Below are 23671 nucleotides of genomic sequence, written 5' to 3' on the forward strand. Positions count from 1 at the left end.
GGGGTTAGAGTTAGGAGTTAGAGTTAGGGGTTAGGGTTAGGAGTTAGGGTTAGGGGTTAGGGTTAGGAGGGTTAGGAGGGTTAGGGGTTAGGGTTAGGGGTTAGGGTTAGGGTTAGGGAGGGTTAGGGTTAGGGTTAGGAGGGTTAGGGGTTAGGGTTAGGAGGGTTAGGAGGGTTAGGGTTAGGGTTAGGGTTAGGGAGGGTTAGGGTTAGGGTTAGGAGGGTTAGGGTTAGGGTTAGGAGGGTTAGGGTTAAGGTTAGGGTTAGGGAGGGTTAGGGTTAGGGTTAGGGAGGGTTAGGGTTAGGGTTAGGGTTAGGAGGGTTAGGGTTAAGGTTAGGGTTAGAGAGGGTTAGGGTTAGGAGGGTTAGGGTTAAGGTTAGGGTTAAGGTTAGGGTTAAGGTTATGGTTGGAGTTCAGGATAAACAAGGCCACAGATGATTTGTAAAGCGTGTTAGCATGTTGGCCTTCCGTGCTATTTGTGGAAAGGTTTGCTGGCAGCTGGGATGAAAGACCCGAGCGGACACGCCTGCCAATTAAAAAAAAAAAAAAATTAACTTTTCAAAGCAGAAGCACGACAGCCTTTCTTCCCCCTTAAAAAATACACGATGCAGCTTTGCAAAGAAAAGGTGAGTATTATTCATCAGAAACACCACAAGAAGACAGCATCACGCATAGCAATGTTTACAAAATAAAAGCTGCCACATCATCAACATTTTTCATAAGGTATACGTGTGTGTGCGTGTGTGTGTGTGTGTGTGTCGCTTTAATGCTCATGAGCCTCGTGTGTGTGTACTACAAGAAATACCGCATACAGCGTAGTAACACCAAGGAGAAAACAACACCAAGTTGAAGTGCTAACATCACATCATGATCAAACGTACAGCTCCCACATCTTCATTTTAAGATGTGTGGCGAAGCCTTTCTTGCAGCCTCTCGCAGGAGCAGGAAGAGCAAGCGATGGTCTGGCATGTTGATGTTTGTCTTTACTGCACTAAGTTGTCACAAAGATGTTTGGGGGTTTAGGGACACACGTGACAGGTCAAAATGGTAAAGGGAAGCATCAGCGAGCGTCGCTAAAGACTGACTCACGTAGGAACGAGCTTTGAAGGTTGCATAAATACAATAAATAAAAGCAAAGTGTGTCAAATGAATCAAACGGCTCTTTCCGCTCGTTCCGTCTACCAACTGAACAGTTTGATGAAGTTCTGGAAGCCGTCCTCTCCCAGGAAGTCGAAGGAGCCCTGCGAGGAGCCCAGGTGGACCAGCAGGAGCACCAGCAGCACCACGGCCAGCAGAGGAATCAGCAGGTTCCATCCGGCCGCCAGGATGTTGTACCACTTGGCTTTGTCCGAGCACTCCTGGGCCAGCTGCAGGTTGCCCTGAGTCTTCTGGTCCCGAGCCTGAAAAATAAGCAAAGAGTTCCTGATCTGTGCTTTGCTGAGGAACCTTCATGGCAAAAAGATGGCCTGTGGTCTTCGGGCTGCATTCAGGGTCACTCTGAGGTCCTGGGTTCTTTTAAGACTCGGGCAAGGGTTGTTTGGGGGTTACTTTTAGGCTAAGGGTTAGTTTTAGGACTAAAATTGGGTTTACTTTAGGACTAGGGATAGGGTTAGGACTAGTCTTAGTTTTAGTTAGTCTTGGGGTTAGTTTTAGGACCAGGTTTAGGGATGGTTGTTTGAGCCACACTCCTCCTCCTCCTCTTCCTCCTTCTTCTTGTTTCTGTGCAGCACTCGGCCATGAGGAACAGAACATGCTAATTACGCTTGTTTTAACCAACAGGAGCCAGGCAGTGTCTTTCATTAGGACTCAGGGCTGCTCCCTTGATGCCTTGCTTAGTCTGCACACTTTCTTCTTGCAACCTCTTCAGCAAGCAAACTTTCTAGGACACAACCACTTCCTTCATGATGCCAGGGGGTGGGGGGCTAGTGGGGTAACGTTGGCTTAAGACACAGGTGTCAAACTCAAGGCCCGCGGGCCAAATGTGGCCCGCCACGTCATTTTATGTGGCCCGTGAGAGCAATTAAATAGGTCAAAAGCTTGCTTTGATCAAAAACTACATTTCCCACAATGCCTATCGACTACAATACGAAGTGACAGCTCACCGCCACTAAACGGCAGTGTCGCCACATTAATGCCAACGAGTTGAATTGACAAATAAATAATGATCCCAAAATGTCCAGGGAGAGAAAAGTTGATGCGGATGGAAGACCGTTTCAAAGAAGATGGGAAGGCGGGTACTTGTTTGTGCTTCAAGGAGAAAGACCGGTATGTCTTTTGTGTTACGAAGCGGTGTCGGTTGTTACAACCTGCGCAGTACAACGCAGTACAATCTGCGTGGGCTCATCTCTGTACTTTGTTTGAGTTCCTTACTCAATCCGTTCCATCATTTAATTCCACACACAGAAATGCTGTGGGTTTTCAGCGTTGTTCTCGCATATAAATGTTTTAAGTTTAATTTTTGACGCTAAACACGGAGCTAAGTATGCCAAAGCTAGCCTTCAAGAAACCAACAAATTGCCCAAGAATTAGAATGCAAACTACGGTTGCAGCAGAGTGTGCTCACAAAATCCACAGCCAAAAACAATGCGGCAGTGGAAGCTAGCTTTATTGTGTCAAACCATCAGTTGGATGCAAGACTGTGTTTTGTAAAATGCTACATCTGTCATACGTGTTGTTAGCAGCTCACAATTGTTGATTCTACAGTAATTAAGCCCATTTTAACTTTGACAAAAACGTGTTGAACAAAGTTAATGTCATCACTTGTGTTTTATGTTATTTTTCTTCATTCACTTGAATAGTTTGATCCTTGATTGATGAGTCGTGTGGGTTTCATAAGCTGACAAATTCAAATGATTTATGTTATAACAGAGCAACAAGTAGAGATTTTTTTTCTATGCAACTGTAATGTTTGTCACTTGAATAAGTCATAAATTTAGAGTTATTTAACATTAAGGAGTAGTTACGTTTATTTTGCATTACATTTGATTACATTTAGTTTTATTTATTAGTTACATCTGGCCCTTTGAGGACAGCCATTATGTCCATGTGGCCCTAAGTGAACATGGGTTTGACACCCCTGGCTTAGGAGATAGGAGCTAGTGGGTTAACGTTGGCTTAGGAGATCAAAACAATTTGCCCACATAGGAAGCAACGTGATGCGGAGGAATTAGTCTGTTCCAGGTCAAACTGTGGTCATCAGGAAAACCTTTAGTGACTAAGTTCCAAATCATATTTTTACGTCGAGAGAAAAAGTATAATATTGCATAATAAAAATAACGTAAAGTAAAACTATTCAGCAGTTGAAGAGGCCTGACACACATGCTATGTTAACATGCTAACAGATGCTAACATGTATGTTAGCATCTGCTTGGTAACAATCAATAAATGGTTGCTGATATTGTGTTGTTATTCTATGGCCATGGTGATATCAAGTACAGTGTATGTCATGGTGATATCAAGGACAGTATATTGTTATGGTGATATCAAGTACAGTATATGTCATGGTGATATCAAGGACAGTATATTGTTATGGTGATATCAAGTACAGTATATGTCATGGTGATATCAAGTACAGTATATGGTTATGGTGATATCAAGTAGAGTATATGTCATGGTGATATCAAGTACAGTATATGGTTATGGTGATATCAAGTACAGTATATGTCATGGTGATATCAAGGACAGTATATTGTTATGGTGATATCAAGTACAGTATATGTCATGGTGATATCAAGTACAGTATATGGTTACGGTGATATCAAGTACAGTATATGTCATTGTGATATCAATTACAGTATATGGTTATGGTGATATCAAGTACAGTATATGGTTATAATGATATCAAGTAGAGTATATGTCATGGTGATATCAAGTACAGTATATGGTTATGGTGATATCAAGTACAGTATATGTCATGGTGATATCAAGTACAGTATATGATTATGGTGATATCAAGTACAGTATATGTCATGGTGATATCAAGTACAGTATATGGTTATGGTGATATCAAGTACAGTATATGTCATGGTGATATCAAGTACAGTATATGGTTATGGTGATATCAAGTACAGTATATGTCATTGTGAAATCAAGTACAGTATATGTCATGGTGATATCAAGTACAGTATATGTCATGGTGATATCAATTCATATGGAGCATCATTACTGTTAGCCTTGTAAAGGTGGAAGAGCCAACCTTGATGGAGTAGAGGAGCGCCATGAATCCCAGGCAGCAGAAGTTGACGTACAAGGTGTTGCACAGGGACCAGACCAGGTAGTCCCGAGGAGGGTTCTTGCCCACGTGGCCCATGTTGACCACGGTGGAACCGGCTGGTTTGCGGGCAGACTTGCAGTTGGTGAGCGGGGTGCAGTCCGAGGGGAAGTTGTACGAGTAGTTGTCCATCGCGGCGGTGCAGTGGTGAAGAAGAGTAGGTTGCTGCTCGACGGTGTCCCCAGGAAGCCAGCCAGGAGATCCTGAGGAAAGTAGAAGAACTTATATGGGTTTGTCAAGAGGGAGGTGACTTTCATTCACTGCGACTCTGTCATTATGTGGTCCACCAAAATAGAACCAGCAACACTCAACCCAGCTGCAACATGGACACTCTTCTCATCTTCCACTCTCCTTCTAGCCATATGTCTTCATACGTCCATATGTCTTCATACGTCCATATGACTTCATACGTCCATATGTCTTCATACGTCCATATGTCTTCATACGTCCATATGACTTCATACGTCCATATGTCTTCATACGTCCATATGTCTTCATACGTCCATATGACTTCATACGTCCATATGTCTTCATATGTCCATGTCTTCATTCGTCCATCCTATCCATATGTCTTCATACGTCCATCCTACCCATATGTCTTCATACGTCCATATGTCTTGTCCATATATCTTCACACGTACATGTCTTCATACGTCCATATGTCTTCATATGTCCATCCTACCCATATGTCTTCATACGTCCATATGTCTTCATACATCCATCCTACCCATATGTCAACATATGTCCATATGTCTTCATACGTCCATCCTATCCATATGTCTTCATATGTCCATATGTCTATCCTACCCATATTTCCACGTCTTATAATGTCCATGATATGTCCTTTTAGCCATATGTTTAATATGTCCTTCTATCATCCAGCCACACGTCCACCTGTCCTTCCAATATCTACCCATGCATCTTTCAGTGTCCTTTTATTCCTTCTACCATCAATCATCATTTTCATGTTGTCATTCTACACTCATTTTACGCGTCCACCAAGCCTTTGTCCATGCCTTTATCTGTCCATCCGGCCGTCCTTTAGTCTGACTGTCCACGTGTCCAAAGGTAGTGAGGGCAACATTGCCGCCTAGTGGCTGCTCGGTGACAGTGCATATAGTCAGTCTCACGCGCATTGCACAAGTTATTTGAGATACCGATGAAGACGACGATAAAAGTATACTTTACACTGTATATCCAGTAATATATTAAATTCATTATTAATAGGGGGTAGAAAAGATCGTATTAGCAGAGGATGGTTTCGATCCATCGACCTCTGGGTTATGGGCCCAGCACGCTTCCGCTGCGCCACTCTGCTTCAGCCTTACTTACAAGTTGTTAACATTAACACATGTGATGTACGTTTTCCGAACAGACTCGGAATACTTCAGACGATATTTGCACAGCATTGTACTGCACATCGACCGAATTAGATGTTTGGTTTTGTGAGTGCAGAGCATGGCAGGACGAGCGTGACTTCTTGGGAAAAAGAAAGCCGTCAAAACAACCGGAAGTGTTAAAAGCTGGCTTTTCGCCGAGAACAGACGGCTAGATTTTCCTATTCACAGAAAAATGAAGTGTACACGACTTGCTGGCGAATCAACCATGATATTCTAATTTTTTGGAAAGGGTCTGTATATACACGTATATGTATGTAACGGATGCCAGCCTGTGAGGATGCGCTAGTTATATATAAGTATTTATAGGGTTAGGGTTATATATATAGAAGTAATCTTCACAGAAGTACAGATGACGTCTCAAGAAGCCTTTTCCTTGACGTCTCAAGAAGCCTTTCCCTTGATGGACAACTCCTGTACGACTGAGAGCCTACACAGACGCATTGTATTGTATTGTATATATATATATTTGCAAAAGTTTAATTTCCGTAATTCCATTCAAAAAGTTAAACTTTCATAGATTATAGATTTAGGGCCCACAATTTAAACCATTTCAAGTATTTATTTGTTTATTTTTACATAATTTGGGCCTCCAGCTCATTAAACCCACGAAAACAGGAATTCAAAAAATTAGAATACTGTGAAGAAATCAGCGCAAATTTTGCAGGGCATGAATGTTTTAAACTGAGTGTCACACTAATCATCTACTAAACTCAAATCACCTGCACAGGCTTCCCCAGGTGTCATTAAATTGCTTCAGTTTGGTTCAATTGTCTCAGTTGGGTTCAATATGGGGAAGACTGCAGACATGACAACTGGCCAGAAGACCATCATTGATACCCTCCATAGGATGGGTAAGCCACAAAAGTTCATAGCTAAGGAGGCTGATATCAATGGAAAGTCTAGAGGAAGGGCAAAATGTGGCAGGAGAAGATGCACCAGCAAAAGAGATGACCGTGGGCTTCAGCGGATTATCAAACAGGGAAGATTCAAGAATCTGGCAGAGATCCAGAAAGAGTGGAATGAGGCGGGAGTCACAGCTTCAAAAACCACCACATTCAGACGCATCCGGGAGATGGGCTACAACTGTCGGGTTCCTCGGGTCAAGCCACTTCTGAACCTGAGCCAACGTAGGAAGCGTCTCCACTGGGCCAAGGAGAAGAAGGACTGGACTGTTGGCCAGTGGTCCAAGGTCCTCTTTTCCGATGAAAGTAAAGTGTGCCTTTCATTTGGGAATCAAGGTCCAAGGGTTTGGGGGAAGACGGGTGAGGAAGAGAACCCAAGCTGCCTGAGGTCCAGTGTGAAATATCCACAGTCCGTCATGATTTGGGGTGCAATGTCCGGTTCAGGTGTTGGTAAACTCTGCTTTCTTAAATCCAAGGTCACCGCAACAGTCTACCAGAATGTTTTAGAGGACTTCATGATTCCTTCTGCTGAGGATCTGTATGGAGATGCAGATTTCATCTTCCAGCAGGACCTGGCCCCTGCCCATACCGCCAGAAGCACCAAAACCTGGTTTGATGCCCATGCCATCACAGTGCTTGACTGGCCAGCCAACTCACCGGACCTAAACCCCATTGAGAATCTATGGGGTATTCTCAAGAGGAAAATGAGGGGCACCAGACCCAACAACAAAGAGCTGACAGCAAGCATCAAGGAAATCTGGGCTTCCATAACTCCCAGGCAATGCCACAGGCTGATTGCTTCAATGCCACGTGGCATCGAGGCAGTGATTAAGGCAAAGGGATTCCCAACCAAGGATTGAAGATTGACATATCGTTTTGAAAGTACCATATTTTGATTGATTTGATGTGATCCTAATTTCTTTCTTTTTTTTCCTGCAAAAACTCAGAAGTAAATGGTGATTTCTTCAGTGTTCTAATTTTTTGAATTCCTGTTTTTGTGGGTTTTATGAGCTGGAAGCCCAAATTATGTAAAAATAAACACTTGAAATCGTTTAAATTGTGGTCCCAGAATCTATAATCGATGAAAGTTTAACTTTTTGAATGGAAATAAAACAACTTTTCCATGGCATTCAAATTTTTTGGAAAGGGTGTGTGTGTGAAGTTTCGTGAAAAAAATACTTCCGTTGTTGTGCCAGGTTTTGCATGCACGCTCAGATAACGGTTGTCCCCCTGTTTATTTATTTTTGAATAACACATTCGAAATGTGCAAGTAATTGCCGGTCAGCAGGTGGCGCACCTGTGGAGGAACTGTGACCAAACCCACAAAGGAGAAAGTTAAACAGTTCTTTTTACGTGCTCCGTGCTAACAAGCAGCGCCTTTGTGTCAAATTAAAAATAAGGCACTCCGCCCATTCACATATCTGCAACATAATTCCGAAATAATGAAAAACAGGCACGGAGCTCATTCATTTATACTAAAGAGGTGCACCAAAATGGAAAGTACCTCCAGCCAGCATAATCGTTAGGAGTACCTAAATCAGCAATTAAATCTATTAACAGGCGCAATTTTGGTTTGATATGGGAAGAAAAACATCATTTGAAGCAAGCTGTTGAATCTGACAGCCTTAATGGCACCTTCAAAATAAATTAATTCTTAAGAAGCCCCAGTAACATGTGCTTCCACATCCCAAATCAAATATTTTATTAACCTCTTTCCACATGAAAACCAAACCTTCTTTCCGCCAGCAAGTCCTACTATACTGGAGAGGAATCTAGAAAGGTAAGTACAGCCCACACAATCCTCCCATGTGGACCCGCCGTTACATCCAAGTTAGAATAAGTCCATCTTTATACAAAAAGGTATTTGGTCAGTGATGCGTTTATTAAACCATAGATGCCCCCCTGGTGAGGTGTCCCAGGCACACCCGGCAGGGAGAAGGCCCCGGGGCAGATCTTGGAAATGCTGGCGGGATTATGTCTCAACGCCTCTCCCCAAACGCCTTGGAGACTGCTGCCCTGCAACCCCACAACCCCACAAGTGGAAGAAAATGGATGCATGGATCTTGTACCCACAAAGTCCCATGACTGCTTCTATGGTTATCATCACACTTTGCCTCTACCCATCTGTGGCGGCATCGCTAAAAAGCCAAAGAAAAATCAAAGCACAAGCTGTTGACTGAGCTGAAGTCTGACATGGGGTGATGATGCTCTTCAAGAAAAATCTCAACTTGATTTTCCTGAAAGAAGACATCCAAGTTTGTGCAAGTCAAAATAAAAGCTTTTTATTATTCACAAGGCTCAAGATGCGTTCCAATCAACGAGTTTTCATGAGCAAACTACTTGTACAAGTAAGTGCACATATATTGTAAGTACTGTAGTAGTAGCAGTATTGGAAGGCGTAGTAGGATTTGAATTTGTGAATGAATGACACCAATCGTAGTCACTTCTCATACAGCATATATCAGCACAAGGCAGTCCTGTACTTTCAATCAATTAACTTCTACATGACATCATAGTGACTACATTACAGAAAACAAAAAGAAAACATTGCAGCAGGAAAGGACGTTTTCTGGCAAAATAAGGTCATCATTGGCGTGACAACATGTCATATTACAGGGCTAAGCTGACATCCATCATGGACAACACCTCTCACCCGCTACATGATACTGTTGTTTCCCTGGGCAGCTCCTTCAGCAGCAGACTGTTACACCCACGGTGTAAGAAGGAGAGGTTCCGCAGGTCCTTCATACCGACCGCTATCAGGCTCTACAACACCTGCACCACCTGAACCATGTTGTAGTCACTATGTATTCTTTACACTGTACTCTTTACTTGCGTATCTTGCTTGCTGCTGTAACAAGTAAATTTCCCCGCTGTGGGATATATAAAGTACAAATACAAATATTATTATTAGGACTGTTCTACTTGATGTAAAAACATCTGATTTGGTGGGGAAATGTGCATAGTTGTAAGCACCATGCCTTTGTGAGATGACTTTATCAGTACAACTGAAATAAACCCCATCTTGGTCATTTTCAATCATATTTGAGTGACTATCATGTAGTTATTTATGTTGCAACTTTAAACCTGTAATAAAGCCCAGTGATGCTTCAGATATGACAACTTGATTGTGGAGATGATGGTTTTCTTGTCAGAATGATGTGATAACATTCAGAGTGTGCTGCTTATCTGCCTCCACCAAGCACAGTCAGTCATATCTAATATTTGTTTGGCACAGGCAAAAAAAAGGATCAAACGCAAACTCAACCCATCGCTATTTACCACCTGTCATCAATACTTAGGACTTATCAGTGGTTATTATTGAGGCCAATGGCGGTAGACAGTGAAAGTACAAAAAGTATGGATGGATTCCTTCGCTTTGAGCGTGAAGAAAGATGAAATGAAAGCGTTATTGGACGGTATGCTTCAAAGGATCGATCACTGTTGAAGATGCATCCTGGCAGTGGCGTTCACATCTTGGATGAGGCAGCGATGGCAGATGCTCCCGGGCGGCTGTACACGTGAATGTTCTTCTGAGACACAAAGATGCAGAGACACGCCATCAGCAAATCCAACGCTCGATTAACAGGGGAGGTACACCACCTTCCTGTTTTGCCAGGAGTTGACCTTCTGGAAGGTACTGATGATGCTAACCAAGGTTCCACTGTACTCTACTTAGTTTTATCGTAAAAGATAATCATCTTTGAGTTCAAGTGTAGCTCATCTGCATCAGCCTCTGGTTATTGAGTGTTTCTGCAGCATGACGATGATGATTACTGCTACTCAAAGCTTTTTGAGTTTTTGGATGTACCTTCTGGGCTTCTGCATTGTACTTGTTGAGAAGGTTCTGGACCCCGTTTGCATAGTCCGCATGCACGGCTTTCAGGGTCTCCACCTGACAGAGCAGACAGATGTGAAACCAATGTGAAAGTGTACAGTTTAGCCAACACAATCTTATTTTCATAGGCCTTTGTAGAGCTCCAATTCTTGTATCTGTATTCTTGTATCATCCTGCAATCGGTGATCTGTCGCCTGGGGGTAGCAAACAGTGCCAGAGAAATGCCATGTAAGCTAACCCCCATATGCAAGTGTGTGTGAGTGACCAGAATGTGTCTTATCTTTACAATGTAAATCATTGACATGCTATGGGGTTCCTGCTTCCTGAGCACAATGGAAATTAAGGACCCCCCCCCCCAGGCATCCGCTTTCATCATCTCCCGACAGAAGACTGAGCGCATCTTTACCCCCCACGCCACGGCTTTTCTACACAACAGAGGGGGAGTGATTCATAAAAACACACACTGGATTTGTTCGCTTATTATCTACTATTGAATTTGAAGGCTCCTGTCGCCTTGTTTGTTTTATTTTTAAGTAATTATGTTTATTATGACACTTTTGCTTCAGTGTGGGGGGCTCACCATTCGCTTCTGGATGAAGAGCTGCGCCCCCTTCAGGGCCCCCGCCATGTTCTGGCAGAGTCTCTGCCGTTCCTCCTCGTTGAGCACCTGAGTGTAGAAGGTGCGGACCTGCAACAGCACACTAAAGTTACCTCAAATGACACCCGCCCCACCAAGAATCAGAAATATCCTGCCTAACGTACGTGTATCAGTCAGTAAACGCTCCATGTGAGATGAAAGAGAGATGTGTAGACATCCATCAGTTCCTAACTTCTATGGACGTTACTGAGCATCTTCCAACAAACCACCCAATTTAGCCGTGATTCAACCATCCAAACAACAACAACAACAACAACAACAACAACTTCGGTCCGCTGCTGCCACCTGCAGCCAGACTTGGGTGCTGCACCCACCCAATTCAACATCATTAAAAGACAAAAGGTCACATTCCGCAGACGGAGCATAAACGTTGGCAGGTGGGCATGATGGGGTGACGCCAGGTCTGGTTACTTTGTATTTGTACTTTATTTTATCCCACAGCGGGGAAATTCACTACCTGAGTCACGTTATCTTCGTCCTCGCTGTTGTAACGCGCCACATCTGGAGACACCTTGAACTTGGACTCCACAAACCGGGGGTGGGTGTCCGGCGCGCTGAAGCTGTTGGGGTAGTAGTTTGGAGCGCCACCTGGAGGATGGATGACAGCGTGCATATCACAGTTTCCAGCTGAGGGAAAGTAAAACGAACGTACATTGAAATTCATCTTATTTTGTATGTACTGTGTAACACCAAGAGAGGAACGACATCAAATTGAAACCACCATCCACCAGTACCAGCCTGGGCTTCCGATGTTATTGATTTTCAGGAAGGTTGTGAACTGAACCAATATGCACATTAGCGCTCAATAAGGTCATCCAATGTCACCCTTATGCATCCCCACATAGTATCAGCATTACAGTTCCCACAGAAGTTGATACGTACCTTGGTTGTCCAACATGCACATGGGTCCGTCCCGCTGGTAGTTGGCCACCCGGGCCCTGAATGGGCAGTTGACGGGGATCTGCAGGTAGTTGGCCCCCAGTCGGTGCCGATGTGTGTCTGGGTAGGCGAAGAGGCGACCCTGAGGGGTCGCACCAGTGAGACCCCAGCAAGACTGTAATTCAAGCAAGCCTAGTTTCTACCTGCAGCATCTTATCAGGGCTGGCCTCAATGCCCGACGGCATGTTGCTGGGGTCAAAGGCCAGCTGCTCCACCTCTGCAAAGTAGTTGACTGGGTTCCTGTTCAGAACCATTTTACCCACCGGGATCAGTGGATATTCTTTATGTGGCCACACCTGAACAATACACGCAAAACTCATCAGCTCTTTTGTTCCTTTTTTACGGACGCAGCTTGGTCAGGAATAAATGAAGTTAGCAGGTGAGCACGCAGGAAGCAGTACCATGGTAACGTACCTTGGTCAGGTCAAATGGGTTGAAGCGGAATTTCTCTGCCTGCTCAAAGGTCATGACCTGGATGTAGAAGGTCCAGGATGGGTAGTTTCCGTCAGCGATGGCGTTGAAGAGGTCTGCAATGGCGTAGTCGGGGTTGGTGGAAGCCAGGCGGTCTGCCTCGTCCACAGCCAGATTCTTGATTCCCTGGTCAGTCTGACAGAGAACGCATCATCATCATCATCATCATCATCATCCTGGTTGGGCTGTGCTTCTCCCCAGGGTTCCTGTCACCTTGTAGTGGAACTTGCAGTAGACTGGCTCTCCGTCAGCACTGAGCAGCTTGAAGGTGTGTGAGCCGTAGCCGTTCATGTGGCGGTAGCCGTCTGGCAAACCACGATCGCTGAAGAGAAAGGAGACCTGCACGGAGACGCGTAAACGTCACCTTTCACCTCTGTCATCCTCACTGCCGCTTCACACCGACCCCACCTGATGGAGACTCTCGGGTCTCAGACTCAAGAAGTCCCACACCATGTCCGGGTCCCTCATGTGGGTCTGAGGATTGCGCTTCTGCGTGTGGATGAAGGATGGGAACTGGTGGTAGTGGTGGGGCGGGGGTGGGAGGCACAAAGGTCACCAGCGAGCCGACATGTGGAACGATCCATCAAACGGTTTCTCCCCAAACTCACCAGCAGGGCGTCCCTGATGAAAAAAATGGGTGTGTTGTTTCCCGTCAGGTCCCAGTTGCCCTCCTCCGTGTAAAACTTGACAGCAAAGCCACGGGGATCCCGCACCGTGTCCGCTGAGCCAGACTCTCCCGCTAGAGTAAAGTTAGTTAATGATCAGCTTCTTCATCCAATCACAAGAATCAACTTGGGTAAAGTAAAATACACGAGAGAGAGAGCCCTCTAGACATGAAATAACACCGCTATAGTCACCTTTACACTCCTTTTAAAATTCAAGATTGAAGAGTTTTATTGTCATATGCATAGTAAAACAGGCAGTTATGCTATGCAATGAAATTCTTATTCTGTTCATTCTCCCAAGAAAAGAAAGAAAACACAAGAAAAGAATAAGAACATAAGAAACATAAATACCAATAAATTAAGCAACAACAACAGAAGAGACATTAATACAAATAAATAAATAAATAAATAGTGCTATGAGTTACCCAATATAGGAGACATAAGAGAATATAAGACATAGACCACCTTCTAAATGCACTTTTTAACATTATCAGAGCACTCTAGAAATGAAATAACACCCCTATAGTCATCTCTACACTCCCATTACCCAATATAGTAGACATAATAAGAGAAAATAAGACAGACTACCTTCTAAATGCACTTTTTAACATTATTAGAGCTCTCTAGAAATGAAATAACACCCCACAAAATAAGGTTTCAGAACTGTCTGGGAGCTTGACACCCCTGGTCAAAATTTGCGTTGAATACCCAACCATAGGAAAAGCTGGGTGTTAGAAAAGCCAAGTTTTACCCTAGCGAGTCACGCAACAATCAAGACTAATCCAAATCAAAAGTAAGAAAATACGGGCACGCACTCACCTACAGTGGAGAAGCGGACGGCGATGGGCGTCACTTTGCCGACGTGCTCGAAGACTTTGGCCTTGCAGTAGTGAGTGATGTCGTGCGTCACCTCAAAGTAGCCAAACGCTCCTGCGCACCACACAGACAAACATACTTTGCATCAGCTTCAAGTGTTTCCATATACGGACACTTCCGGCTGGATGCTCTGACGCTTGGAGAGATGAGACGCAGGGTTTCCCGTACGTTCAAAACCACAACAATGTAGGCAAGCCACCAATGGATAGAAATAAAGTACACAAATGCAACCACAGCGAAGACTGTAAAAATGGTGGCGTCAGTGGGCGGAGCCTCCAAGCTCACCTGCCCCTTTGGCGTGCACCACTCGTTCCGGGATGCGTTCCCGGTCAAAGTGGGCCATCTCGTCGGTGAAGACCACATCCTGGACCAACAGGGGACCCCTCGGTCCGACCGTCTGCAGGTTTAGCTTGTCTCCGATGGGATGGCCAGCTCCTGTTGTCAGCTGCTCTGACCTCTGTCACATGACATCATCATCACACGTGCCGTTTGGACACTTCGAGATGTAAACATCCCAAAGTGAGAGGAGGTGTTAAAATAGTGCGTTTCTTTCTGTCATAGGTGCTTCATTTACAGGAATCGACGCCACGCGCTTACATTTGCACCGTCAAAACAAGAAGCGGTTTGCTCTGCTTACATAACTTCTTATCATGATCGATTATGTAACTCTCGGGGTTGAACTTCGGTCGTTATCAATGACGTGCTTTTTAAAGTTAGATTGCTGCGTTTAAGCGTGAATAATGGCAAATAGCTACCTCTGCAACGTACAAGGTAAACAATGCATGTGAATGCTGAAGTCATTAATAGCATTGACTTACGAGCTAGCAGTGTTAGCAGATAAGCTAGCTCGTCGCCCCGAACGACCTTTCACCTATTTAGCTCAACTTTGCCTTTCCCCACAAACCTGAGAGCCTTTCTTCTCCTTCCATGTCTTCATTTGATCGCTGGCTTTATCTCTGCTGTCAGCCATTTCGACGGTCGGACTGGACGGCAACAAGACGGTTGTTGATCTCCCCCACAGCTCTTATTATGTCTTTATTCGCTTCCGGACTTTGTCCCGTTTGGCCCCGCCCCACGCAGCCCTCCTCCCCTCTGATTGGCTGCCGCCCGGACGTTGACCTACTTTTGGGACAAGCACAGCCAAAACAAATACGGCGTCTTGTCTTTACGTAAGAAATATTTTATTAACTTTCAATCTCATTAGCTCCCATTAAGCGCAAAGATGAAATGTATTTTTACTGCTTTGAATTCGCCCGGCATTGTGTTCCATCCATCCACCTAATGAGGGGATTGGTGGACATACTCCCTCTGCATTCCAATGCATTTACATCAAATGAGGACAGTGTCAAAAGATCCCGTTGAATGTTTTTAATGTCAAAGCAGGTTCACAACAGTACGTGCTAGACAGCTCATGCACGGTCAAATGTTCACGCACAACGTCAACAATATAATAAATCAATGAAGCCCTTTCCCTGGTTTGGACTTAATTTTATTGACTAAAATGGAAGGTAGACCTTAGCAGTTAGCATAAAGCATAATTACGTTGGCATACACGGGATCGGTTTGCTGTTTTACAAACTACAGGTGAAGAATAACATACCTGCTTTAGACTAGTTTACATTCCAAATAGAGATGAAAAAAGCACCTTCATTTGCTAGGCCACAAAAGGAATATCTTAATGCCACACTGCCACTGGTATTGCAATATTAGTAGGAGTAGTATTATGCGAGAAAAGTTGGCTGCCACCCTGTAACTTCTGCTACCTGGAAAGAGGAGGACGACCTGGATTTCAAAAGTACAACAAAACAGACCCATGAGTCAATCAAAAGACAAGACAAAGAAGTACATCAGATTAGCAAACTGGCCATGAGAAAGTCCAATCACGCCCAGCGCTACGCACGTGCTTTGGGTTTAGATCCATACCCGTTACGCCTGCTCTTACTCCACTTTGGCATTCTTTCCTCTTAGCGCTTATTCCGCACAAGTGCCTGATGTTTCGTCAGGAAGGCCATGTGATGCACCGTGTAGACTGAAATGAAGACTCTGTGTCACAATAACGTCAAGAAGAGAGTAGAATTTTCTCTTAGGAGCATAAGGTCCTAATTTCAACGTGTAAAAACCAATCATGTAGTACTTTGCTGTCATAAAATGAGCATGTGATCATGATCTAGTAATCAATGAACTTAGGTTATTAAATGGCATTCTGCTTGGAAAATAAGGTGTGTTTTGGAACATTCAAACATGTCATTGTGGACGTCATGTCTTGCCAGAGCAAATGAACAATAAATATATTGAACTGGATCCATCTGAGCCAATAAGAAAGCAAACTTTGGCTCAGCAGACACTTTATTAGGTACAGCTGTCCCATCAAAGATCATTTATTTGGGCCAGCTGGGACTAGATCCTGCGCAGAGGGTGCCACATGGACACGGGCTTCCTCAGGGTGGCCAGCATCTGATTCCAGTGGGTGATTCCCATCCCGCTGGCCTCGGGGCCGATGATCACGTGACCCAAGTTCTCGCCTCGTCCGTCATCCGAGGCCTCGGCCACAGTGACCCGCAGGGAGAGTTCCTGTTACATAAGCACCACTCAGTCAGCCTGACTCAGCACTTTTATCTCATCCCTAACGGGCGAGCATCACCTGCAGGACCACGGAGGGCACGGAGAAGATCATGGCCTCGTTGAAAATGGGGTTGGTGTCGTCCCGCTTGGTGGACGTCTTCTTCTTGCTTATCTTGCGGCCGTCTTGCAGCAGGTAAACTTTGACGAATGGATCTGCAGGTGCCAACCACAGAGTACAAAAGGGCAGCGGTGTTGTTTACATGGCATCCGATCGATACCGCTGCCACATCGGTACCAAGTTTCGCTCATTATGTCAACACTCGTGTACAATCATGGCCAAACATCTGGAGAATGACTCAAGTATTGCTTTTCAGATGTTACTATCATATAGTGAAGTATAATTACAAGTATTTCTCACGCTTTTATTGACAGTTACGTGAAGTTATGTGATAAATAATTCATATTTGCAGTGGTGTTCCACATCCTGACTGGTGGAAGTCCATTCTTGCATAATCCACGCTTGTCCACCCACCTCATGAGGATGGACCACAAGGTCTCAAAGGGATGAAGGTCTGGGGAGTTTCCTGGCCATGGACCCAAAATGTTGACGTTTTGTTTCCCGAGCCTTTTACGTCATGGCAAGGTGCTGCATCATGCTGGAAAACCAACGTGTTGTTGGATGGTTGGGAGAAGTTGATGTTCTGGTTGTTCATGGCTGTGTTCTCAGGCCAATAGGGACTTGGCCGAGAAGCAAGCCCACACGTGAAGGCATGTTGGCATGAGGCAGGACTGATGCTAGTGCTCACCTTTCCAAACTCTCTGAAGTCTTCAGCAGGCCAATACAGTACCTGGATCTGTCTGTCCCTGATGTTTTTCCTGGCTTCAATGTGCCCTTCTTGACACCATCACACCTCGGGTTGGGCATCGATCGTCAATAGGAACCGGGGCTTACATTTCAATTAAGATTCAAGATTCAAGATTCAAGAGAGTTTTATTGTCATGTGCATGGTAAAACAGCAGTTATACCATGCAATGAAAATCTTATTCTGTTCATTCTCCCAAGAAAAGAAAGAAAACAAATGAAAGAATAAGAACATAAGAAACATAAACACATAAACATATATACCAATAAATTAAGCAACAACAACAGACGAGACATTAATACAAGTAAATAATACAAATAAATAAATAAATAAAGTGCTATGAGTGTGTGCGTGTGTTGCGTGCGGCGTGTGCGAGTGCTTCGTTGAGGAGCCTGATGGCCTGTGGGTAAAAACTGTTTGCCAGCCTTGTGGTCCTGGACTTCAAACTCCTGTAGCGTCTGCCTGACGGTAGGAGTGTGAATAGTGAGTGTTGTGGATGTGTGCTGTCCTTGATGAGGTTGTGTGTTCTTCGTAGGACTCTAGATTTATAAATGTCTTGCAGTGTGGGGAGGGCTGCCCCAACAATGTTCTGTGAGGTCTTGATCACCCGCTGGAGTGCCTTCCTATCACGTGTTGTACAGTTACCGTACCAAACAGTGATGGAGGCGGTAAGGACACTTTCGATAGTGCATCTGTAGAAGCAACTCAGGATTGTGGTGGACATGCCAAATTTCCTCAGTCTTCTCAGGAAGTACAGTCTCCTTTGGGACTTCTTCAGAATTTGTTGGGTGTTGTGAGACCAGGTGAGGTCCTCGCTGATGTGTGTGCCAAGGAACTTGAAGGTTTTCACCCTCTCCACCTCAGTCTCATCAATAAACAGGGGTCTATGCGGCTCCTTTTCCCTTGTTCTTGGGTCGATGATCATCTCTTTAGTCTTATCTGTATTGAGAAGGAGATTGTTATCACGACACCAAGCTATGAGGTCCGCCACCTCTCTTCTGTATGATGTTTCAACACCACCAGTGATCAGTCCGATGACTGTAGTGTCATCTGCAAATTTAATGATGCTGGTGTTGTTCTGGGAGGCCACGCAATCGTAGGTGAAGAGCGTGTAGAGGAGTGGACTCAGCACACACCCCTGTGGGGTCCCAGTGCTCACAATTCTTGAGCTGGATGTGCGGTTGTGGACTCTGACTGACTGGGGCCTGCCTGTGAGAAAGTTAAACACCCAGTTACAGAGGGAGGGAGACAGGCCAAGTGTGAGGAGCTTATCTGTGAGTTTGTGGGGGCTGACTGTATTGAATGCAGAGCTATAGTCTATAAATAGCATTCTGACGTATGTGTCCTGGCCCTGTAGGTGAGAAAGGGCTGTGTGGATGGCAGTGTTGACTGCATCATCCGTGGACCGGTTCTGGCGATATGCAAACTGTAGAGGGTCCACGGTTGCCGCCGGGATGCTCTTTTTGATGTGGGTCATGACTAATCTTTCAAAGCACTTCATAACAATAGGAGTGAGTGCTATAGGGCGATAGTCATTCAAGCAGGTCACGTTGCTCTTCTTGGGTACGGGCACTATGGTGGTGGACTTAAAGCAGGTCGGTACAGATGCTTGTGCAAGCGACAGGTTAAATATGTCAGCAAGCACATCAGCTAGCTCTGATGAGCAAACCCGAAGTGCACGTCCTGAGATGTTGTCTGGCCCTGCTGCTTTTCGTGGGTTTGTTTTGTTTAGAACCCTGCGCACATCAGCTGATGTCACCATGAGAGGTGAGTCCTGTGTGCTCCCCAGGTTCAGCCACCCTCTCTGCTCATCAGGAGTTTGGGTATCAAAGCGGGCATAGAACTCATTCAACTCATCAGGAAGTGTGGTTTGGCTGGACGTGGCTACGCTACTCTGCTGTCGATAGTCTGTGATGTGCTGGAGCCCCGCCCACATGCGCCGAGGGTCTGAGGTGGAATAGTAGCCCTCCAGCTTCTGTCTGTACTGCCTCTTGGCCTCCCGTATGGACCTCCTCAGGTCATATCTGGCCTTTTTGTAGTCATCAGCGGTGCCCATGACAAATGCAGTCGAACGAGCACGTAGCTTAGCCCTTACATCACAGTTCATCCACTGTTTTTGGTTAGGGTATTTTCTGTAATACTTGGTGGTGGTAACAGTCTCTATGCATGTGCTAATGTAGCCAGTAACAGCAGAAGCATATTCATCCAAATCAACAGTACAATCTTCCCTCCCCGCTGCAGTTTTAAACACATCCCAGTTTGTGCAGCCAAAGCAGTCCTGAAGTACTTGATCAGTTTCTTCATTCCATACTTTAACTGCTGTACGTACAGGGGGAGCTTTTTTAAGAAGTTGTCTGTATGTTGGATAAAGGAATATAGAGATGTGGTCAGCCTTTCCAAAGTGGGGTCTTGGAACAGCCTTCAAAGCACCTTTCATGTTGCAGTAGACTTGGTCCAGGATGTTATTTTCCCTTGTGGGAAAGCTCACATGCTGGTAATATTTGGGGAGGACAGTCCTGAGGTTACAGTGGTTGAAATCGCCAGATATAATAAATACAGCGTCTGGGTGTTTGGTCTCGTGTTTATCAATGATGTCATGCAGGAGGCCTAGTGCATTAGCAGTGTTAGCTCGTGGTGGGATGTAAACAGCAGTTAAATACACAGCGCTAAACTCACGAGGCAAATAAAAAGGTCTGCATTTCACCATCAGCAGCTCAATGTCCTGCGAGCAGTGCTTTTCCATCGTCTGTACGTCTGTGCACCACCGTTTGTTTACGTAAACACAGACGCCGCCACCTCTGTGTTTACCAGACGCTAAAGTCCGATCTCCCCGGTAAGCAGCAAATGATTCCAACTGGATCGCCGAGTCCGGTATATCCTCCGTCAGCCAGGTTTCTGTGAAGGTGAGGACACAGCATTCCCTGATCTCACGTTGAGCTGTAATCCTTGCTCGTAGTTCGTCCATCTTGTTTTCAAGAGAGCGGACGTTGGCTAGCAGCAGGCTTGGTAGCGGTGGCCTCGTCGCTCTAGCTTTTAGCCTAGCATGCAGGCCGGCTCGCTTGCCTCGTTTACGCCTCGGATGCTTTGCTCGCCGGGTATTCAGCTCACCAGGTCCGCAGGCTGCTGCGTTCTCCCGGCGCAGAAGAAAGGCAAAGTCTGAGAGGCTAAATGAAGGTTCATGGTGAACCCTGCCGATGTTCAAAAGTGTCTCTCTGTTGTAATGTACTGCGTGAGTGTGTTGAATGTCCAAAATGAACAATAAAATAGCAAAAAATAGAAAAACACGGGAGAGTGTCACAGAGACGTCTGCCACGGAGGGCGCCATCTTTGATCTTTTTTAGCCCTGAATTAGCCCTGAATCGTTCATTTGTAATCATTTTTATCCTTAAATTCGGTGATCCAGCGCGCCGAGCGGCAATAACGGCTGCATAACACCAACCAATAAGAAGGTGGAGAACACCCACAAAGAAGAAGCGGCTGGGAGTGTTTGCGTGCATTCATTTCATGCAAGGACAAAGTGCGTCGGCACTGTAAAGTTTGGCTGAAATTCTGCTAAAAAAAATCAACGGTCGGCACCGTGAAGCATGTGCAACGGCACCATATCATGCAAGGGAGGGTGCACCACTCACAGGATTAAACACCACGTTCACGGTGTGCAGAGGACCCCGTTTCTGATGCAGGACTTCTCCCAACCAGTCAGGTAAGTAAAATGAATTACATGGATCTTATGCCAACATGGAAGCAGCAAAAACAGATGGTACTTTATACTGCCTACACGGTGGCCAACTCAAATATCCAGCTAACGTAAGCCAGGAAGTTGACCAGACAGCCCGTTAAGTTGTACCCCATTCACCATACATGTTTGGTATTCTGTACGCAGGTTAGTAGGAAGTCAGTAACGTGGCCAACTTACATTTTGACTATTCCGCATCATAAGACACTCTCCAACACATCAGCAACAGGATATGTCTCATTGTTTTTTCATCCATCCATCCATTTTCCTCCGCTTATCCGGGTCCGGGTTGCGGGGGCAGCAGTCTTAGTCGGGAAGTCCAGACTTTCCGGTCACCGGCCACCTCTTGCGGTTCCACCGGGAGGACACCAAGGTGTTCCCAGGCCAGCTGTGAGACAATCCCTCCAGCGCGTTCTACGTCTGCCCCGGGGCCTTCTCGGAATACCTCACCAGGGAGATGTCCGGGAGGCATCCGGACTAGATGCCTGAGCCACCTCAACTGGCTCCTCTCCATGTGAAGGAGCAGCGGTTCTACTCTGAGCCCCCCCCCCCTATCTTTTAGGGTGACCCCAGCCACCCTATGGAGGAAACTCATTTCAGCCGCCATCCACCATCTCCTTCTTTCAGTCATGACCATATGTGAGGGTGGGAACATAGATGGGGGGGGGGTAAAGTGATCTCTATGAGTCTGATCTTTGCCTTCCGGCTCAGCTCTCTCTTCACCACGACGGTCTGGTACAGCGACCGCATTAGTGCAGACGCTGCACCGATCCGCCTATCGACCTCACGCTCCAACCTTCCCTCACTCGTGAACAAGACCCCCCCCCAGATACTAGAACTTCTCCACCTGGGGCAGGACCTCATTCCCAATCCACCCTTTTCCCACTGAGAACCATGGCCTCGGATTTGGAGGTGCTGAGTCTCATCCCAGAAGCTTCACACTCAGATGCAAACCCCCCAGTAAAAACTGAAGGTCAGGACCACATCGTCTGCAAATAGCAGAGACCAGATCCTAAGGCCCCCGAACTGGACTCCCTAGATGCCTTGGCTGCGCCTACAAATTGTGTTTTTATGAGCCTTTCAAAAATAAAAATGACTTGTGAACGTGTACTATGGAAAGAGACTTCTCAACATTTCTGTTCAAGGTCAATGCTTTGATGTTTATATATTGGTTGAAAACAGTCCTGTGAGAAATTCATAGTAAAGTCATTCATAAAAAGTTCATATCATTAAGAAACATTCAAACATTCCATCCAGGGACTTTGGTGAGCGCCCCCCTTTTAAACCATGCAAACTTCTATCACCCTTCTTTCACCTCTGAAAAGAATCAGAATCGAGAATCGTTAGGAAACTGAATCGAAACGAGGAATCTGAACCGTAATCACTCAAATTCGAAGGATGCCCAACCCTAACCACGCTTAAGGCCCTGTCCACACGGCAACGTCCCTGAGGGTTGAATAAAAGTGGCGTCCACATTGTCCCGGATTAGTCAAGAGTGGGAGGGAACACAGCTACGTGTGGCGCTGCAAACAAACACGTGACACACCAAACCATAGAAGAAGAAGGAACACACGCGCATGAGTCCGTTGTCTGCCGCCTGTCGAGACGTAGGAGAAGTGGAATTACTTCTGCGAGTCATCATGGCGTAAAAGACAACAAAACAAGAGCAAAATGTCGACTGGGGTGAGTCATGGCCGTCGAAATGATCACATATTAGGTTGGTTTGTCGGCAACTCTCACTTCTGGTCACGTGAGGCAACGGTGAGTCGGTGATGTCATTGTTTTCGTATTGCCCGTTTACTCGGCAACGACAAGACAGCGTTCTCGCATTTTAACGCCCTTCCCGTGTGGACGAAAGGCTGAAACCATAAAGTACTTTTGAACCAGGAAACGTTTCCGTGTGGACGGCCCCTCAGTCAACTTTCGGAGCCAGTCCTGACTTTCTTGGGTGCCCTGGTGCCTCCTTCATAACAACTGAAGCGTTCTTCTTGAAGTAGTTGATGAGTCACTGCTGCCATCTACTGTATGCTAACATGTCGTTAGCAGCGTCAGGCCTGAAATGCAGCAGAAATGCTTTTTTGGGGGGGATTGAGTTCATTTTCATGACAAAGACGGACGTTGCAAATCTCTTCATAAGGGAGGCAGCACACTTTGTGGAGAAGAACATTTGTGTCATCCTCAAACCCTCTTGCCGTGACTGTACACGACGCGGCAAACAGACGCTGCGAGACACGCAGGAAGAGACGCGCATTCACAGCACGACTCTACGGTGAAAATGAGACCAGTTTTTCATGAATGATTGTGATGAGGGGTGTAAGTTCACATTTGAACCACCAGATGGCACTCAGGTATAGTGTACCTTACAGTCCCTTCATAAACAGTAGTACCTCCATAAACCCCCTGTTATGTAAATTCCACTGAACGTAAAGAATTTAGGTAAATTTTTCGCATCGTATTACGTAAGGAATTCCATATAACGTAAAGCGTCAAGTCC

The 23671-nt window shown here is 45.5% G+C and overlaps 3 protein-coding genes and 1 non-coding gene across 11 annotated transcripts in view; all 4 read right to left on the minus strand.

Moving 5' to 3' along the window:
* Nucleotides 1-486: 486 nt before the first annotated feature.
* Nucleotides 487-4616, minus strand: ifitm5 (interferon induced transmembrane protein 5). The gene is made up of 2 exons (XM_054763098.1): nucleotides 4196-4616; nucleotides 487-1400 (listed from the first exon to the last, which is right to left on the minus strand). Exons 1-2 carry the CDS (start codon nucleotides 4400-4402, stop codon nucleotides 1179-1181), a joined length of 429 nt encoding a protein of 142 aa, XP_054619073.1. The 5' UTR covers nucleotides 4403-4616; the 3' UTR covers nucleotides 487-1178.
* Nucleotides 4617-5516: 900 nt separating this feature from the next.
* On the minus strand, nucleotides 5517-5588 carry trnam-cau (transfer RNA methionine (anticodon CAU)). The gene has a single exon. It is a non-coding gene; the product is annotated as a tRNA-Met (tRNA).
* Nucleotides 5589-8828: 3240 nt separating this feature from the next.
* Nucleotides 8829-15092, minus strand: cat (catalase). Of its 5 annotated transcripts, none has more exons than XM_054763033.1 (13): nucleotides 14924-15092; nucleotides 14305-14476; nucleotides 13963-14073; nucleotides 13087-13217; nucleotides 12887-12991; nucleotides 12692-12817; nucleotides 12422-12613; nucleotides 12151-12303; nucleotides 11951-12089; nucleotides 11526-11656; nucleotides 10991-11098; nucleotides 10384-10467; nucleotides 8829-10102 (listed from the first exon to the last, which is right to left on the minus strand). In XM_054763033.1, exons 1-13 carry the CDS (start codon nucleotides 14987-14989, stop codon nucleotides 10043-10045), a joined length of 1578 nt encoding a protein of 525 aa, XP_054619008.1. In that variant the 5' UTR covers nucleotides 14990-15092; the 3' UTR covers nucleotides 8829-10042. The 5 variants fall into 5 exon arrangements, with proteins under 5 accessions (XP_054619008.1, XP_054618999.1, XP_054618992.1 ...); XM_054763024.1 differs by having other exon boundaries at nucleotides 8829-10105; XM_054763017.1 differs by having other exon boundaries at nucleotides 11526-11695.
* Nucleotides 15093-15245: 153 nt separating this feature from the next.
* The window catches only part of syt12 (synaptotagmin XII), a 33742-nt gene continuing 25316 nt past the window's right edge, over nucleotides 15246-23671 (minus strand). For 3 of the 4 annotated variants that reach the window (XM_054763074.1, XM_054763065.1, XM_054763055.1), the window contains 2 exons: nucleotides 16661-16794; nucleotides 15246-16590 (listed from right to left, as the gene is read on the minus strand). In XM_054763074.1, the coding sequence (XP_054619049.1) occupies nucleotides 16417-16590; nucleotides 16661-16794 (308 nt within the window). In that variant the 3' untranslated portion in view covers nucleotides 15246-16416. Of the gene's footprint in view, nucleotides 16591-16660; nucleotides 16795-20044; nucleotides 23232-23671 lie in introns of those variants that run through there. The other variant, XM_054763084.1, reaches the window with a different exon arrangement.

Source organism: Dunckerocampus dactyliophorus, chromosome 2 (genome assembly GCF_027744805.1).
Source record: "Dunckerocampus dactyliophorus isolate RoL2022-P2 chromosome 2, RoL_Ddac_1.1, whole genome shotgun sequence".
Lineage (NCBI taxonomy): Eukaryota > Metazoa > Chordata > Actinopteri > Syngnathiformes > Syngnathidae > Dunckerocampus > Dunckerocampus dactyliophorus.

Excerpts from the sequence above, each read along its gene's own strand:
- ifitm5 (XM_054763098.1), bottom strand. The coding sequence starts at position 4,402 with ATGGACAACTACTCGTACAACTTCCCCTCGGACTGCACCCCGCTCACC. Across the intron at positions 1,401-4,195 it reads CGCTCCTCTACTCCATCAAG|GCTCGGGACCAGAAGACTCA; the intron begins GTTGGCTCTTCC and ends CTTATTTTTCAG.
- cat (XM_054763008.1), bottom strand. The coding sequence starts at position 14,989 with ATGGCTGACAGCAGAGATAAAGCCAGCGATCAAATGAAGACATGGAAG. Across the intron at positions 14,074-14,304 it reads GGTGCACGCCAAAGGGGCAG|GAGCGTTTGGCTACTTTGAG; the intron begins GTGAGCTTGGAG and ends TGTGGTGCGCAG. Across the intron at positions 11,099-11,525 it reads ACGAAGATAACGTGACTCAG|GTCCGCACCTTCTACACTCA; the intron begins GTAGTGAATTTC and ends GTGCTGTTGCAG.